General features: G+C 57.8%; 1 protein-coding gene across 1 annotated transcript in view; it reads right to left on the bottom strand.

The window, feature by feature from the left end:
- The window catches only part of PDCD11 (programmed cell death 11), a gene marked incomplete at its 5' end in the record, with an annotated part of 32183 nt that extends 18095 nt beyond the window's left edge, over positions 1–14088 (bottom strand). Inside the window, 14 exons of the mRNA XM_008064202.1 lie at positions 618–788; positions 1545–1739; positions 1841–1981; positions 2725–2976; positions 4143–4289; positions 4871–4931; positions 5104–5228; positions 5601–5807; positions 7392–7499; positions 9146–9327; positions 9757–9880; positions 11062–11223; positions 12288–12455; positions 13957–14088. Coding sequence (XP_008062393.1) covers positions 618–788; positions 1545–1739; positions 1841–1981; positions 2725–2976; positions 4143–4289; positions 4871–4931; positions 5104–5228; positions 5601–5807; positions 7392–7499; positions 9146–9327; positions 9757–9880; positions 11062–11223; positions 12288–12455; positions 13957–14088 — 2175 coding nt within the window. The remainder of the gene's footprint in view (positions 1–617; positions 789–1544; positions 1740–1840; positions 1982–2724; positions 2977–4142; positions 4290–4870; positions 4932–5103; positions 5229–5600; positions 5808–7391; positions 7500–9145; positions 9328–9756; positions 9881–11061; positions 11224–12287; positions 12456–13956) is intronic.
- Positions 14089–14987: the final 899 nt, after the last annotated feature.

Genomic DNA, 14987 nt, shown 5'->3' with positions numbered 1-14987 from the left:
CGCCACGCCCTCTGCCAGTCAGAAGCCCTGGCTGCCCAACCTGCCTCCCGAGGGGCCCGTCCTTGATGCCCACCATCCCTGATGCCCAAGGCAGTGGTCACCCTCACTGGGCAAGTTTCTGGGCCCCTCCCTTCTGCTCCCACTTTAAAATTCTCGCAGCGGGGGGTACGTGAGATTCCCGGGCAGTGTCAGGGAGATGGGCCCAGGGGAGGAAGGAGCACTGAATACACCCGCACTATGCCCCTGGGTCTTGGTGTATCCAGCAGGCATGCGAAGGTTCCACCAAGGGACCCCTCCCATCTGCAAAGTGCAGAGGTGTGACATGGAGGAGGACACTCTGGCCCCTTGACGCCTCAGGACCCCAGGCTGCCCAGGGAGACCGAGCTCCACATCCACAGAAGCGCAGATGAAAGCAGCCTGGTCACCCTCTTGCTGGAGCCCGCAGCCCGCAGGCCGTGCCCGCCCACCCGTGGTGTGGAGGGAGGTGGCCTCTCTCAGAAGGCCAACACAGCTGGGCTCAGCACCTCTCCACCCCCCACCCAGGGGCACCTGGTGCTCATCTCCCGCCCTGCCAGCCGCCTCGGCGCCACAAGGCCCCGCGCAGGAGCTGAGCTTACGGCCTTGGGGGCCAGGCCACTGAGGCCCGAGGGGAACTGCACGAACACGCCGTAGTCCCGGATGCTCCTCACAAAGCCCAGGAGCAGCATGCCTGGGCGGATCTCAGAGAAGGCCCCGGGGTCCTGGCCCCCCGCGACGGCGGACACCAAAGCCGGCTTCCTGCAAAGCAGCTGGGGGGAGCTTCGTCAAGGAAGGTCCAGGGAGGGCAAGGAGCTGCCCGCACCCTTGCCTCCATCTCCCAGAGAGAGACGGGCCTGCAGCACGGCCGCTGCTCCCGGAGTCCCGCAAGCCGCCCCTCAGCAGCCTTGCCTCAAGCCCACCCAGACCCGCTGGGCTGGGGCCGGCACGCATGGCTTGGCCCCCTCGGCGACTCACACACCTCCAGGTGACGGGATGACCAGGGAAGGCCCATCCCAGAGCGGCCGCTGGACCGGCCCCTGCATGGCCCTCCTCTGCCTACTTCCACCCAAGGAGACCGTGCTTTACGTCCCGGGTGAAGACGCGGCAGCTTCACCGAGACTGAAGGGAGCCCCTCTGAGCCCCATCCGAGCGGCAGACGGCAGGAGAAAGCGGGCAGGGGCAGAGCCAGAAGCTCGCTACCACTGTCTGACTCAAGGGAGCACGGAACGCCCCAAGAAGACCAGATGTGCCCCAGGGGCTCCCCACCTCCTCCCAGCCCGGTGCCCCCGATCCCTGCTGACTGCCAGCATCGGCGGGCGGCATGCCCTCAGCCCCACCTCACCCCAGCCTGCCTTGCACAGTGTGGCCACAGTACTGGTCGGCCCCGGGGCGGGGGGGACTTCCGAGGGCCAACGGCTGATGTGCTTCCACAGGGTCTCTAGCCAGGGCAGAGATGGGTCCAGAAAGCTCCACCCAGGCCCGCGGCTCCTCCCGCCACCCTCCGCCCAAGACATCGCCAAGGATACCGCGCGCCCCTCACTCTGGCCCAGACACAGGACGCGGTGAAGGGTGTCGCCAGCCTGCAGCCAGTGGTGCAACAGCGGGCCGTTGGCGACGTGGTCTGACAAGTGCGGCGTCGGCAGGAAGCCAGGGACGTTGTGCGGCAAGATGGCCACCTCCAGCCCCTCTGTGGTCTTCTCCAGAACCTTCACATCCACCAGCTGCCACGCAAGAGAAAGACAAAAGATGGCGCGCGCCTGAGCAGAGCACAGCCTGGTCTGATGCCACCCCACTCCACCACCACAAGAAAAGAGCCAGGTACCCGCCCGACGCTCATGGCTCTTCTTTTCTTCCGACTGTGTCCTGCAAGCTCCAATGGTGCTTCTGGGGGGCTCATCAGTTTGAAGGACAAGAGCATCCTCTCTTTGGCAGGCTCGCAGCTCAGCACAGCCACCTTCACCACCTGGCGAGAGCACACTGGCTGGGCCAAGTCCTCCCAGCAGCCTGGCCAGTCCAGGTGTGTCAGCCCACCAGTGCCCGGAGGTGTGGAGACCCACCACACCGCAGGGTCAGCCGAGGAGGCAGGGACGAGAATATGCCGAGAACTAGACCCCCAAGTCAACCTTCTGGGTAAAAGGAAGACACGGATAACTTGCTGGTACAACCCAAGTCTTTTTTGTTTTTTTGAGTTGGAGTCACACTCTGTCGCCCAGACTGGACTGCAGTGGCCGCTCCTGGCCACTGCAGCCTCGACTTGCTGGGCTCTGGCGATCCTTCCGCTTCAGCCCTCCAAGTAGCCGGAATTACAGGCGTGCGCTACCACGTCCAGCTGATTTTTGATTTATTGTACAGATGAGGTCTCACCAAGTTGCCCAGGCGGGTCTCGAACTCGTGGGCTCAGGCAATCCACTCATCACAGCCTCCCAAAGCACGGGATTACAGGCTGAGCCACCAAGCCCGGCTCAACCCAAGTCTTAAAAAAGGATCTTCAGGCCAGATGCAATGGCTCATGTCTGTACTCCCAACGCTTTGGGAGGCTGAGGCAGGAGGGTAACTTGAGTGCAGGAGTTCGAGACCAGACTAGGCAATACAGCAAGAATTCATCTCGACATATGCCCTCTCTCAGCCTCTTAGGGGCGGCCCTCCCCCCTACCCCTGCGAGCTGTGTTCTGGCTCATCGGGGTGGGCCTATCCTGGGAAGGCTACCTGGCCAGCGTAGAAGACCCTCTCTGGGTGGGGGATGCACTGGGCCCCGAGCTCCTGCCTGGGCACCAGCCCCCGCACATCACTGTAGAACTTCACGATGCAGCCATAGTCGGCGACCTTGGCAATGAAGCCGTGCGTCTGCAGCCCGGGCCTGGCGTCGGCATAGCAAGTGACAGCAGGGAGTCTGGACTCCACCAGCGTCTTCTTCAAGGTCATCATCAGCTTCTTGACTTCAGGGTCACAAAGCAAAACCTAGGAGGGGCACTGGCTGTCACCAAGTCATCCATCACCAGGAGGCCCACTGAGCTGGCTCTGTAGCCCCATGGAGGCCACTGTCACGTCCGAGAACCCACTTGCTTCCTGCTGGACAGCAGCCTGGGTGGGCCAGCGCCATCATACACGCTGCCTTCCATCCACGGCTGCCAACGCCCCTCTCACCCCAATGCCACGCTTCCCACTCACAGCCCCCAGGTCGAGTGCTACAGCCGCTTCTGCAGGCTCAGCATGCTCCTACAGGACCAACGACCGAGCCAACGCACCACCTCCAGCAGCTGTAAACAAAGACTGGGAAACGCAACCGTTCCCCCCCAGGCAGAGAAACCCCTGGTTTTCAATGTCAGCCCCGCTACTGTAAGAGTCTGCGCCAATGGGTGATCACCACCTTGACTGAGGCCATGACGGGACACAACACGCATAAGGAAAGCTAGCACACTCACTGCGCCTGTGCACCAGGCCCTGGCTAAGCACATGGCACAATGATCACAATTCCCCTTCACAACCCTGAGGCATCCCTGGAGACCTGGGCCTCCGTTATAAACCACCCGTGTTTGGCAGCTTTGTCTGGGCTGTTTCCTACCCTTCCCAATCCTGCCTACCCTTCCTAGTTCAAGTCCCACCACTGCCACTCCTGTCACACAGAGCTGAATCTGAAATCTGGTCCTGCTAAACATCAGCTTGGTGGCTTGGAGCAGGACACATGGCTTTCCTCACCTTTACTTCCCAACTGAAGGTCACAGTGAAGGTCACAGTGCCTCAGCTCCAGGGTCGCTTAGGGAGGAAAGGAAGTGACGCTCACCGTGTCCTAGCACAGCCGCTGCACAGGACTACTCTGGGCACCCGTTAGGCTCACTCAGCACCCAGAGCTGCAGCCTACCCTCCGGAGACATGCCACGCATGGCCTGCAGCCCATACCCAGGCCGCACAAGCTCCTGCAGCAGCGTCCTCTCTCCTCATGTGGTCATGTCAACTGCCAACCTAACTCACTGTTCTCAGGGACAGGCACTCGCCCTGCTCTTCCTGCTAGGCAGGCACCAGACATGCCACAGAGATCACGGGCTCACATCACAGGCAAGGCAGAAACTGGCCAAGAAAAACACTCCCTCCCGCTCCACCAACACCAGAACCCTTCCAAGGCTCACCCGGCACTGCACCTCGGCCCCCACAGGGTACTTCTTCTCCGGATTCTTCATCAAGACGTCAGCCAGGTGCAAGGTAGGCACCAGGCCCCGCATGTGCTCGCCCACCTTCACCAGCATCCCGAACGGCTTTACGGTCAGCACGGTGCCCTAGGGCCGAAGAGACCACACATGTCAACCAAGAGCTCCCCGTTCCTATCAGAGCTGCCATGCCTCGGAAGACCACCCGCTAGGCTGACGACACCTGCCGCTCCCGACCCTACACCACAGACAGGGCGTCGGCAGGCTGGTCACAAGCCCCCCACATCCTCGTGTGCACACGCATGCTGTGTGCCCTAGACACGTCCCCTGCATGGAGGGCCCAGGTCTCCTGCGGGAGGGGCTGCACACCAGAGGGCGCTGCTTGATGCGAGCCTGGCACTCCAGGAGGCCAGAGTCGGCCTCCCTGCTCCCAGACAGGTCACGTACCACAATACCAACTTCCATCTGGTCTGACACACACCACACCCCAAGGCCCAGGACACACAAGCTACTCCTTCCGTGCAGCTGTGTGATGCCAGTTAGACCCCACCTTAAGACTGGCTAGAAGTTACCCAAGGTGAGAGAAAGTAATGCCAGCCAGCAGGCAGAGACAAGGAGATCCCTTTACGAGTGCTCACACGGGGACCAGGGAGCTGACAATGACATGCCTGAAAGGATGCCACAGGCAGGGCACACGCATGGGGCCTTACCTTTACCACTGCCCCAGGCTTGATGTCGTGGTACCTCAGGAACTGAGCCTCAATAACAGACCTAACATGAAAGGAAAGCACCCAACTGAGCAGACCGGGGCAGAGGCCGCCCAGGACCCAGGGTGACCACAGTCATGCTGGTAAGAAAGGAACTCCCTCAAGCATGGCCAGGGGACACCGAGGGTGCCACAGTCAGATGCGCGTCCCAAAACTCCGTGTGTAGCTAGACTCACGTCCGCAGAGACAGCAAAGCGAGGCCGTCCATCTGGCTGTAGTCAATAACTCTACACTTGTGCGTGTTACCAGGCCTGAAGGACTCGGGATTGAAGACACTCTTGGAATCAGAGAGGTGGCTGAGCTGCAAAGCGCAAATGGTTGAGAACAAGCCGGAGACCAGCACCTGAGCTGATTGGACACAGAGCCACTGAGAAGACCGACACCGACCAGCCACCACGAAAACGGCACTCTGCCTGGAAGGCTCACTCCTCTCACCGTTTACCATCCAGCCCTCAAAGAAAAATGGCTGAGCCCTGGTAGAGCCTCCCTCGCTCTCGGACTTAACCACTGACCAGGTATCAAACATAACAACTGGCCCCAAGGGCTCCATGGCATCCCCACGCACAGTGAGTCACGGGACACCCAAAGACAACCTCATATCAAGGGGTGCAGAAAGCAGAAGCGGCCCCATGTCCCAGAAGTTCTTCCTGGCCAAACAAAGACGCCTCCTCACCCGGGCATAGGCCAGGGTCCCATCCTTCAGCTGGAAGGTGGCCCCGGCCCGGTTGAAAAAGCCCTGGACAGGGACGTCGTCCATCACGGCTCCAAGGTGCTGGTGCGAGAGCTGGGGTAGTGGGCGCCCAGGCTGCAGGAAGATGGGGCGCAGGCTCAGGCGCACAGCTCTGGTTCGAGGATGGACGCAGAGGAGACAGGCCCTCACCTAGACGGAACAAGGGCAATGTGAGCAGGAAGAGGTGCTTAGAGACCCCAGGGCCAGGCCCCCCTGGGTTTGGAGAGGGTTGGAAAGCGCCAACAGCGTTAAAGTACTAAAATCAGCCTAGGTGGTCACACAACCTGTGGATGGGTCCCACAAGACATTCTGGGGAACCCTGTCTGATTAAATCAACACTTACTTGGGGTCAGGCAAACACCCAGGGGCGAACACACTAACAAGATACTGGTGTCCCTATACCAAAGGCTCATCTGAAACACGCCAGAAAAAGCCTGACCTGCCCACAAGGTTAAAACGTGTAAAACAGCTGGGCTCGGTGGCTCAGCCTATAATCACGTGCTTTGGGAGGCTGAGGTGAGTGGATTGCCTGAGCCTGCGGGTTTGAGACCCGCCTGGGCAACTTGGCGAGACCTCATCTCTACAATAAATAAAAAAATCAAAAAAATCAATAAATAAAAAAATTAGCCAGGCGTGGTAGTGCACACCTGTAGTTCCAGCTACTTGGAAGGTTGAGGCAGAAGGATCGCTGGAGCCCAGCAGTTTGAGGCTACAGTGGCCGGGACCAGCCACTGCACTCCAGTCTGGGTGACAGAGTGAGGCTCCAACTCAAAAAAAAAACAAAACCGTGTAAAACATCTCAACTCTGTACACAAATACGACCGCAAGGAGAAAAAAATTACTGGAATGAAACCCAACAGAATGTTAACACTATTATCACAAGATGCTAGAAAAACCTATTTTCACTTTAAAAAAATTCTCAGCCAGGTACGGTTGCTCACACCTGTAATCCCAGTACTTTTGGAGGTGGAGGTGAGAGGATTATCTGAGCCCAGGGGTTCGAAACCAGCCAGGCAACGTGGCGAGACCTCGTCTCTACAATAAATCAAAAAATCAGTTGGGTGCGGTGGTGCACGCCTGTAGTTCCAGCTGCTTGGAAGGCTGAGGCCAGAGCCCAGCAGGTCGAGGCTGCGACGGCCATGAGCGTGCCACTGCACTTCATCCGGCCTGGACGACAAAGTGAGACTCCAACTCAAAAAAAAAATTCTCTAGAGCATCCATAGGATGAACTACTGTGTAGACAAAGAAAGAAATTTTAGGATTGTTATGATTGTTGAATGACATAAATCAGGATTTACTTCCTAAACACCCACGTTCGTGTAGAACACTGGATGAACACTTAAGGTAAGAGCAGAAATCACCCCAAGGCCCTCACGAACGTCTGACAGCAAAATCCTTCAGCATTTTAACCAGGAGCACTCTCGCTTTTTTTCAAAACTGGATCTATACTACCTATAAGACTTTACAAATCACCTGTTTCTGTTTCAGCATATCATATTCTCCTATGTTAAATACTCTTCTAAAACGCCTCAAGTCATGAAAACAAAAACTTACTACCAAAGGGGAAAAACATCAAACCACACGGACAGACATGAAACACACTCTGAGCACGGCCTCCTCCCCTGCACCACCTTTAACACTCCCTCAGGACACTCCTCGCGACGCCCCCACATCCTCCCTACACGTGGATGGGACGTGGAGGTGTCAAAACACTCCAGGCACAAGGTTGCTTACCGCTTGCTGTGAGAAGTACATCCCGGCTTTCTTGGGGTCCAGGTGCATGAAGTCAACCACACCAGTGAAGAAGGTAAGGAAGCTGAGCGTGAGGCCAAATGGAGTCACCTGGGAACACTCAGGGCAGTCAGGAGGCGTTCTCGGGAGGAAGCAGGGGTGGGCGGCACTGTTCGCAGCAGACACTCCGCGCTCTCTCCAGCCCCAGCCAACCCGCATCTGCCTTCTTCCCATAAGGCTTGGGAAAGAACCATGCAGACACGGTTGTCTGGCAGGCCCACCGCCCAGCCTTGGCGAGGACATCCATCTCCCCGAGGAGCTCCCTGAGGGACGGAAGGAGCCCTGCACAAGCCCAGGCACTGACAGCCCGACAGCATAGGCAAACTGCTGCTGCCTCAGACATGCACCTGGCCAAGAAGGCAAGGTTCAAATGCCTGCCACGGGGAGCCTCTGGCACGGTGGCCAGACCCTGGGGTCCCAGGGCAACAGTGACCAGCTCCTTGAGGAAGCTTGAGGAAGGTGACGGAAGTCAGAGGCCCACGGGCCCCTGGCCCAACAGGCTCCATGCCTCCGCTTCCAAGGAAACAGGACGTGCATGCTCCACAAACGCTGTACCAGGAATGAAACACACACGAGCACGAATCCCAAGCACAGGCAAAAACCACTCCGAAGAGTCGTGTCACCATGGAGACACCCTCCCCTTCTCCCAGCTCGCCCCAACAAGCCAGGCCGAGACCCTGCTGGGGAGGCTGCTAGATCCTTTCCAGAGAAATCGAATGTGCCAGAGAAGACCTCCAACAACCCCACTGGAGGCCACTGGCCCTGCCCCAGGCCCCAGGGCTCCTGTCAGCTCTGCGGCTCCCCACCGCCAGTGCGGCGGCCTAAGCAGACACAGAATGAGGAACCAAAGTTCGGCTGGGCTGCTTCTGGATAATGCCGCGCTGGGGTGAGGGAGGAAACCGAAGAACACGGGGACCAGAGAACGAGGCGATGCCGACGGGAGGGGACATGGGCCCCGGAGCAGCCAGGCCGCAGCTGGAGGAGTAACTGACAGCCTCCCAGGGGGACTGCAGGCAGGGAGAATGGACGAGAGGAAGAAAACGGGACACAGCAAGCAGCAGAGGGCAGGAAGAGAGCCAGCAAATGACAAAACAAGGCTGACGACCGACACCTGGAAGAAAGCCACTGCAAGCAACACTCACAAAGTCGGGCACTGAACACCAACACACCCCCAAATATAATATGACTATGTTGGGAGTGTGAGGAGGGAACAGAAAGATGGAGAAAGCCAACCCTTCACCTATCTTGGTAAGCAGTTAAAGCCCAAGGCTCAGAGCTGATATCCCAGAGACATCAGCAGAGGCTTATTACTCAAAAGCACAGAGGAAAAGTTCAAAAGACAAGGTAAGAGTTCAAGCTGGAGGGACAGGCCAGCTCTCTGAGGAGCCTTTAACACCCTCTGGCTTCTAGATCAGCTCTGTCCAACGGAAAAAGCGCCCAGCCACAAACATACTGCTAGGCTTTCAGCAGTCACATTTTTACAGCTACAAAGAGACAGACAAAATGGGCTTTATGAATGGTTTCCTTAACCCGACATTCCAAAATATTATCATTTCGCCATGTGGCCCCAGCCACACTCCAGGCACTCAACAGCCACAGGAGACTTGCTGCCCATGACACTGCCACTTGGGACTGTACCGGTGACACTCCAGCAGCCACTCCCTGTTTTAGAGGCAGCAGCAATGCCAACGACTCACCTTCTGCACCTGGGCTCTGACCACCAGCCCTGGCAGCAGGTTGTGAAGGGTCCAGCTCTGTTCCTCGGTGGCGATAGCCGCAGACAACTCCGAGGGACGGACCGACAGTGTGACAACGCCGCCACCGCCTCTCACCTCTTCGATGACACAGTGCAGGTACTGCCCCACCTTCAGTTTGGCACCTGGAAACCCAACCCAGCCCCCAAAGGAAAATGCCTCCATGAGAAGGACGCAGCCTGGCCCAGGCAACACGGGCAAAGAGCCACAGCCCACCTACCCGGCAGCATCTCACAGCCCCGGGTTCCCAACCACCAGGGCCCGCCCCAAGGAGGAAAGGAGGCTGCCCTGACAGATCTGGAATTCAAGCACCCCCAGAAACACGTTCACTCAACAGGCCAGCGATTGCGGCTTCCAAGGCCCCGGGGGCCCGCATCCCAGTGGAATCTTCTAGCCCATCAGACCCCAGGGAGAGCCTGCCACTCCCTGGTCCCCTTCCTGTCAGCCAGGACTAACCTCGGATTTCACCAAAGCCACGGCCCCAGGGTCACCATTCTGTCAGGGACTCATCACAGAGGCACCTGCAACCACCACCCCCACCCTGTCTCCCTCACCCTTGTTCCTCGGGTGGGCAGACTCCTGGGCTTTGGGCAGTGGTAAAAAGGCTCTGGTCCCGTCGACACCAATGTCCACTAGGTAGCCATGGTCTTCCAGGCTGGACACGGTACCTGTGAGCAGCTGGGGGGAGAAACATCCCCGAAAGTTCCAGGTCAGAGGTAACGGGCTACAACAGACGTAACTCCCAGCATGCACCTCGATCTCCCGCCTCACCCAGCCCCAGCTTTAACCTTACACCACAATCCCGCTAGAAGACAGATGCCAACCTCAACGACCCCAGGGCTGAAAGAACCTTGCGGTTACTAGACAGTGAGTATTACACACAGCTGGATGGCAGAACAGAGAGGAGACGCTCGCCTGGAGTTTCAGGCTGGGGAGGACTCTGATGCTACAGGAGGGAGGCACGGCTCGGCTGGGCCACGCTCGCCCCGGGCCACGATAGTGCGAGAATCACGGGGTCTCTTCCCAGCACCTCCGAGACACCAGCCTCCTCTCTACCGTATAAGAAGCAGTGTGGCCCCTGCTAGCTCCTTGCCAAGTCGCACTTTCCGCATGTGCAAGAGGGACGATGCCCACCTGCCTCAGGGCTGCTGAGAACCACCTCCGCCAAGAGGCCTGAGGCAGCAACTGCCACTCAGCAAGCTCTGGACCCGTCAGCTGCGTGCACTAAACCTACTTCTACACCATCTCTCTCTGACAAAATCTGCCCAAAACTTCCAGATCTTTCCCCAGCCCCACTACTGATCAAGCCCTGTAGAGCACCTGGGTCTCCCTTCTTGTCACAGGAGCACGGACACCAGGGCGACTAATCCTAGCACCTACTAGCTGGCAGCGCCAAGCCAGCGCTCATTTCCCAGATCTTCACAGGCCTGGACACTCAGTAGGAGGGCGCCCATCAGTACAGCTGACAGCCAACTGCCCAGACGGCCCAGTCCGGCCCGAGAGCAGCCCGAGCACCCCCGCAGAGCAGCCTGGGCAAGGACAGCGTCATGCAGAACCCGCAAGTGCCCACTAAGCTCTGGGACATTCTTCTTGGCCACCAGCTTTCCCTTTCACCCCCCCAAGGTGATAATCGGAGCCGAATCTTCCGTGTCCACTAAGTACTCAAAGGACCTAGGGACCTTCCCTCCAGAAAGAGAAGCCCTGCTTGGGTCACAGTAAAGCCAGAGGTGGAAGGTGGCCAGGAGCGCCCTCCCAAGGGTGGGGGCGGGGAGTGGGCCAGGAGGGACGAAGACAGGGAGGGGACTGGGGGCTGGGCAGGGGGAGGGTGCCCGGCTCCCCCACCCTGGCGCAGCACGTACCATGCCAGGTTTCAGCACCTCAGCACTCAGCACCCGGTTGACGCTCCTGGGGTTGAGAGAGAGTTGGACGCTGCTCCTGCCTCTCTCGGTGACGCCCAGGCTGCTCACCACACACCGCACCAGCATCCCGGGGGAGAAGAGCTCCGGCAGGTGGAGGAGGTCCTGCGGACGCAAGTGACAAGGGTCTCGCTCGCCTCCGGGAACCCAGAGGGTGGGCGAGGCATACCTGCTCAGCCGCAACTGCACCGTCTCTGCTGCGTGCCTGCCCACCCGCCCACTGCAGCCGCCCCCCCATCGCCAGCAGCATTACAGTGGGTGCCGCAGGCTGAACGGCTGGCTGTCCCGGTCCCCTGACCGGGGAACGCGAAGCAGCAGCCCCACTGCTGCCCTGCCTGCCACCCGGAAGCCTTCCTCCTTGGTTCCCCAGGCCCGGCCCGCCCTTTCCCACAGCAGTTTTCCTGCTCAGCAACTGCGGCACAACACCAGCTTGCGCCGCACCGCGGGCTTCACTGAGGGCACGACAAGCGGCTCCTCCCCGCGCCTCGGCGGCCACTGCACACACGGACGGCTCCGGCCAGGCCCCCGACCTGGAATCAGCCTCCGGCTGGATGCCTCAGCTATGCTGACCTCACACCACAAGCCCAGCCCCCACTCTCCCTCCCAGTCCAGGTCCCTCTTAGGGATACCTACCCCAGGAAGGCAGGGCCGACCGTCAAGTCACGCACAGTGGAGACCCAGCGCTCATCCCCGCCGCCCCTCTGCCTCACCGCCACGCCAAATCCATCCCCCGAACCGCCTTCTCCTCCTGGGTGCTTGGCCCATCCTGAAGTCAGCCGCCAGTGCCCTGGAGCTGGACCGCAGCAGCCTCCTGACCGGCACTGGGCGTCTGCCCACCCCTTCCACCTGTGTGCCTGCTGACCGTGGCACCCGGCCAGACACCAGGAAGGCTTCCCGCTGATTCCAGAACTAACGCCCAGGCCTCCGCAGGGCCCACCAGGCAGCATACCCCCGGCTCCACGCCACGCGCGGCCCCTGCCCCGGCACCGTCCTCCTCTCCCCGCCCCGCCAGCTTTCCCGCGACCTGACCTGCTGCCGCTTCGGGGGGCCTCCCCTCCTCCTTCGCCTGGTGGCCTCTTTCCCCAGACCTCCCCCCAGGTCCCCTTCCCAGAGCCTCCGCCTTGTTCCGCGCCTTCACCCTTGGCTCAAGATTCTGGCTCCGCCCTCACCTTCAAGGGCTCCTCCTGCGCCAGCTGCTCCTTCAGCCTCTCCGTGTGGGCGTCACAGATTTCCGTCACTTGCACGAAGCCCTGGAGGCCGTTGGGGAGACTGACCACCAGCTCCAGCTCGTTTACCTCCTTCACACAGCCCAGAATCCGCATTCCCTCACACAGGGACTGGGGAGAAGGCAAAGCGTGCACCGTAAGGAAGAGAGCCCGAGAGGGCAGGCCGGGGCCACAGCTTCCAGGCCCACCCCAGCATTCAACACCACAGGAATTCTGTCGCAAAAAGCACAAATGACACGGAGCCGGTGCCTGTCGGCATCCTTCTCGAACAGCCGAGTGAGCCCCATCACACAACAGCGCCAGCACACTGGGAGGCAGAGGACACATCTGCCACTCACTTTATTCTAAGCAACCAGACCCAAGTGGCTGGCAGACACCACAACGAAGGAAGCAGGCCAGTGGAGACACGGGCAGTCTGCAGGGCACATGCCGGGGTCCAAAGGGCCCAACCACTACTCAGCTCTTTGTCACGACAAACACGAGGGAACACGGCCTTGGGTTGACAGCCCTTTCCAATTTTTACCAGATGCCAGAGCTCAAGCTTAGGTAAAATTTTTAGTTTTCTGATGTCAGCACCAAGTTAAACATTTTTGAAGTATCATTTGAAATAAAATACTGAATCTGAATTCAGCTGAGTCTGAATCTTTCCCTTTAAAATCATTTGACTTTTTTTCTTTTTACAACTAATATATATTGGAATTTATCATCTAAAACTTTGGCTGGGCGCGGTGGCTCATACCTGTAATCCCAGCACTCTGGGAGGCCAAGGCAGGAGGCTAGATTGAGCCCAGGAGTTGGGAGACCAGCCTGGGCAACATAGCAAGACCCTGTCTCTACATACAAATCAAAAAATTAGCTAGAAGTGTTAGCACGTGCCTATAGTCCAAGGCACATGGGAGGCTGAGGCAGAAAGACTACCCGAGCCCAGGAGGGTGAGGCTGTAATGAGCTGTGATCATGCCACTGCACTCCAACTTGTGCAGCAGAGCAAGATTCTGACTCAAAAAAAAAAAAGAGCTGGGCACGGTGGCTCATGCCTGTAATCCTATGGGTTTGAGACCAGCCTGGGCAACATGGTGAGACCTCATCTCTATGATAAATCAAAAAAATTAGCCAAGTGTGGTGGCACATGCCTGTGGTTCCAGCTGCATGGAAGGTTCAGGTGGAAGGATCACCTCAGCCCAGCAGGTCGAGGCTGCAGTGGCCGTGAGCATACCCCGCTGCCCTCCTGCCTGGGCGAGTGAGACTCTGACTCAAAAAAGAGAAAAGAAATGTAAGGAATACAGACCACCTCACTGCTCTGAGATGGCTTCACATCTATGAAATGACCAGGTAAGATTAGGATGATAGCTAAAGGCACTATCAGTTCTGACCCCTGAATCTATTAAAACCTAAGTCTCACAAGGACACAAACAAAACCCACAGCAGCTTCAAATAAAAAGGAAACAAAGCTCAGTTCTCAGCACAAACTGCAAGAATCTCTACAGACACCCAGGTGAGATATACATACAAGAAGGGGGAAGAGTTAAAAAATAAAAAAGGAAACCGGGAAGAGAGAACACACAGACTTAAGCAGCCAAGGTAGTTTAAAGGAAAATCAAACTTCAACAAACCTCAACGCTAAGGATTTCAAACTTCTCTCTTACAGACTTGCTGCTTTCTCTTTTTCTGGTCTTCAACTTTTTTGTTTTGGCTGGCCCCTTCTGGCTCTTTTTCCTTTTGCTGGATTCCTCTTCAGTAGAAATCTAAGAATGAAACCCCCACAAAGATCAAAGAGACCGAGACGCAGTCCTGGCCCTTCTCTCCCATCTCAGATCGCTGCCAGGCATTCCTTTAGCTCCTGCTCCAATGCTAACTCTTCCCTTGCCCAAGGTCTGAGAAGCTTCATCCCCTGTGCTCCTGCTCTCTTGACCGGGACAGACAATGGAGCTACCCGGCTTGGGAAGTCACATAGACGACTGTGCGGAAATGGAAGCTCGATTCACGAACACCCAGTTAAAAGTCCTAACTCCACCCAAACCACATGGTCTCAACCAGATCAGAAACCTCCCAAGATTCAGGTCCTCATCACAGAACTGCGATCTCCACTTCACATTACAGGTGGAAAGTTCACATGACACAGACACAAAGCCATATGCTCCAACGTCAGCTTCCACAACCAACATCTGGCACACAGCCTAGTCTAGATGAGACTGCAAAGTCTAATGCAAATTCTGACCATTATTTGTGGCATGGCAAGACCCCACTTGAAAATGCAACAAAGGCCAGGCGCGGTGACTCAAGCCTATAATCCCAGCACTTTGGGAGGCCGAGTTGGGAGGACTGCCTGAGCCCACAGGTTCGAGACCAGCCTGGGCAACATGGTGAGACCTCATCTCTACAATATATCAAAAAATTAGCTGGGCATGCTAGTTCATATCTGTAGATGCGGCTACTTGGATGGCTGAGGCAGAAAGATCACCTGAGCCCAGCAGGTCGAGGCTGCGGTGGTCAGGAGCATACCACTGCACCCCAGCCAGGGCAACAGGGTGAGACAGCACTTAGGGAAGCCAAGGCAAGAAGACTGCTTGAGCCCAGGAATTCAAGACCAGCTCGGGCAACATCAACAAGACCTCATCTCTACCAAAAAAAAAAAAAAAAAAAA

Source organism: Carlito syrichta, unplaced genomic scaffold (genome assembly GCF_000164805.1).
Source record: "Carlito syrichta isolate Samal-C Ts95f unplaced genomic scaffold, Tarsius_syrichta-2.0.1 Scaffold100623, whole genome shotgun sequence".
NCBI classification, from domain to species: Eukaryota; Metazoa; Chordata; class Mammalia; order Primates; family Tarsiidae; genus Carlito; species Carlito syrichta.
This window is presented reverse-complemented; position numbering and strand designations above follow the sequence as displayed.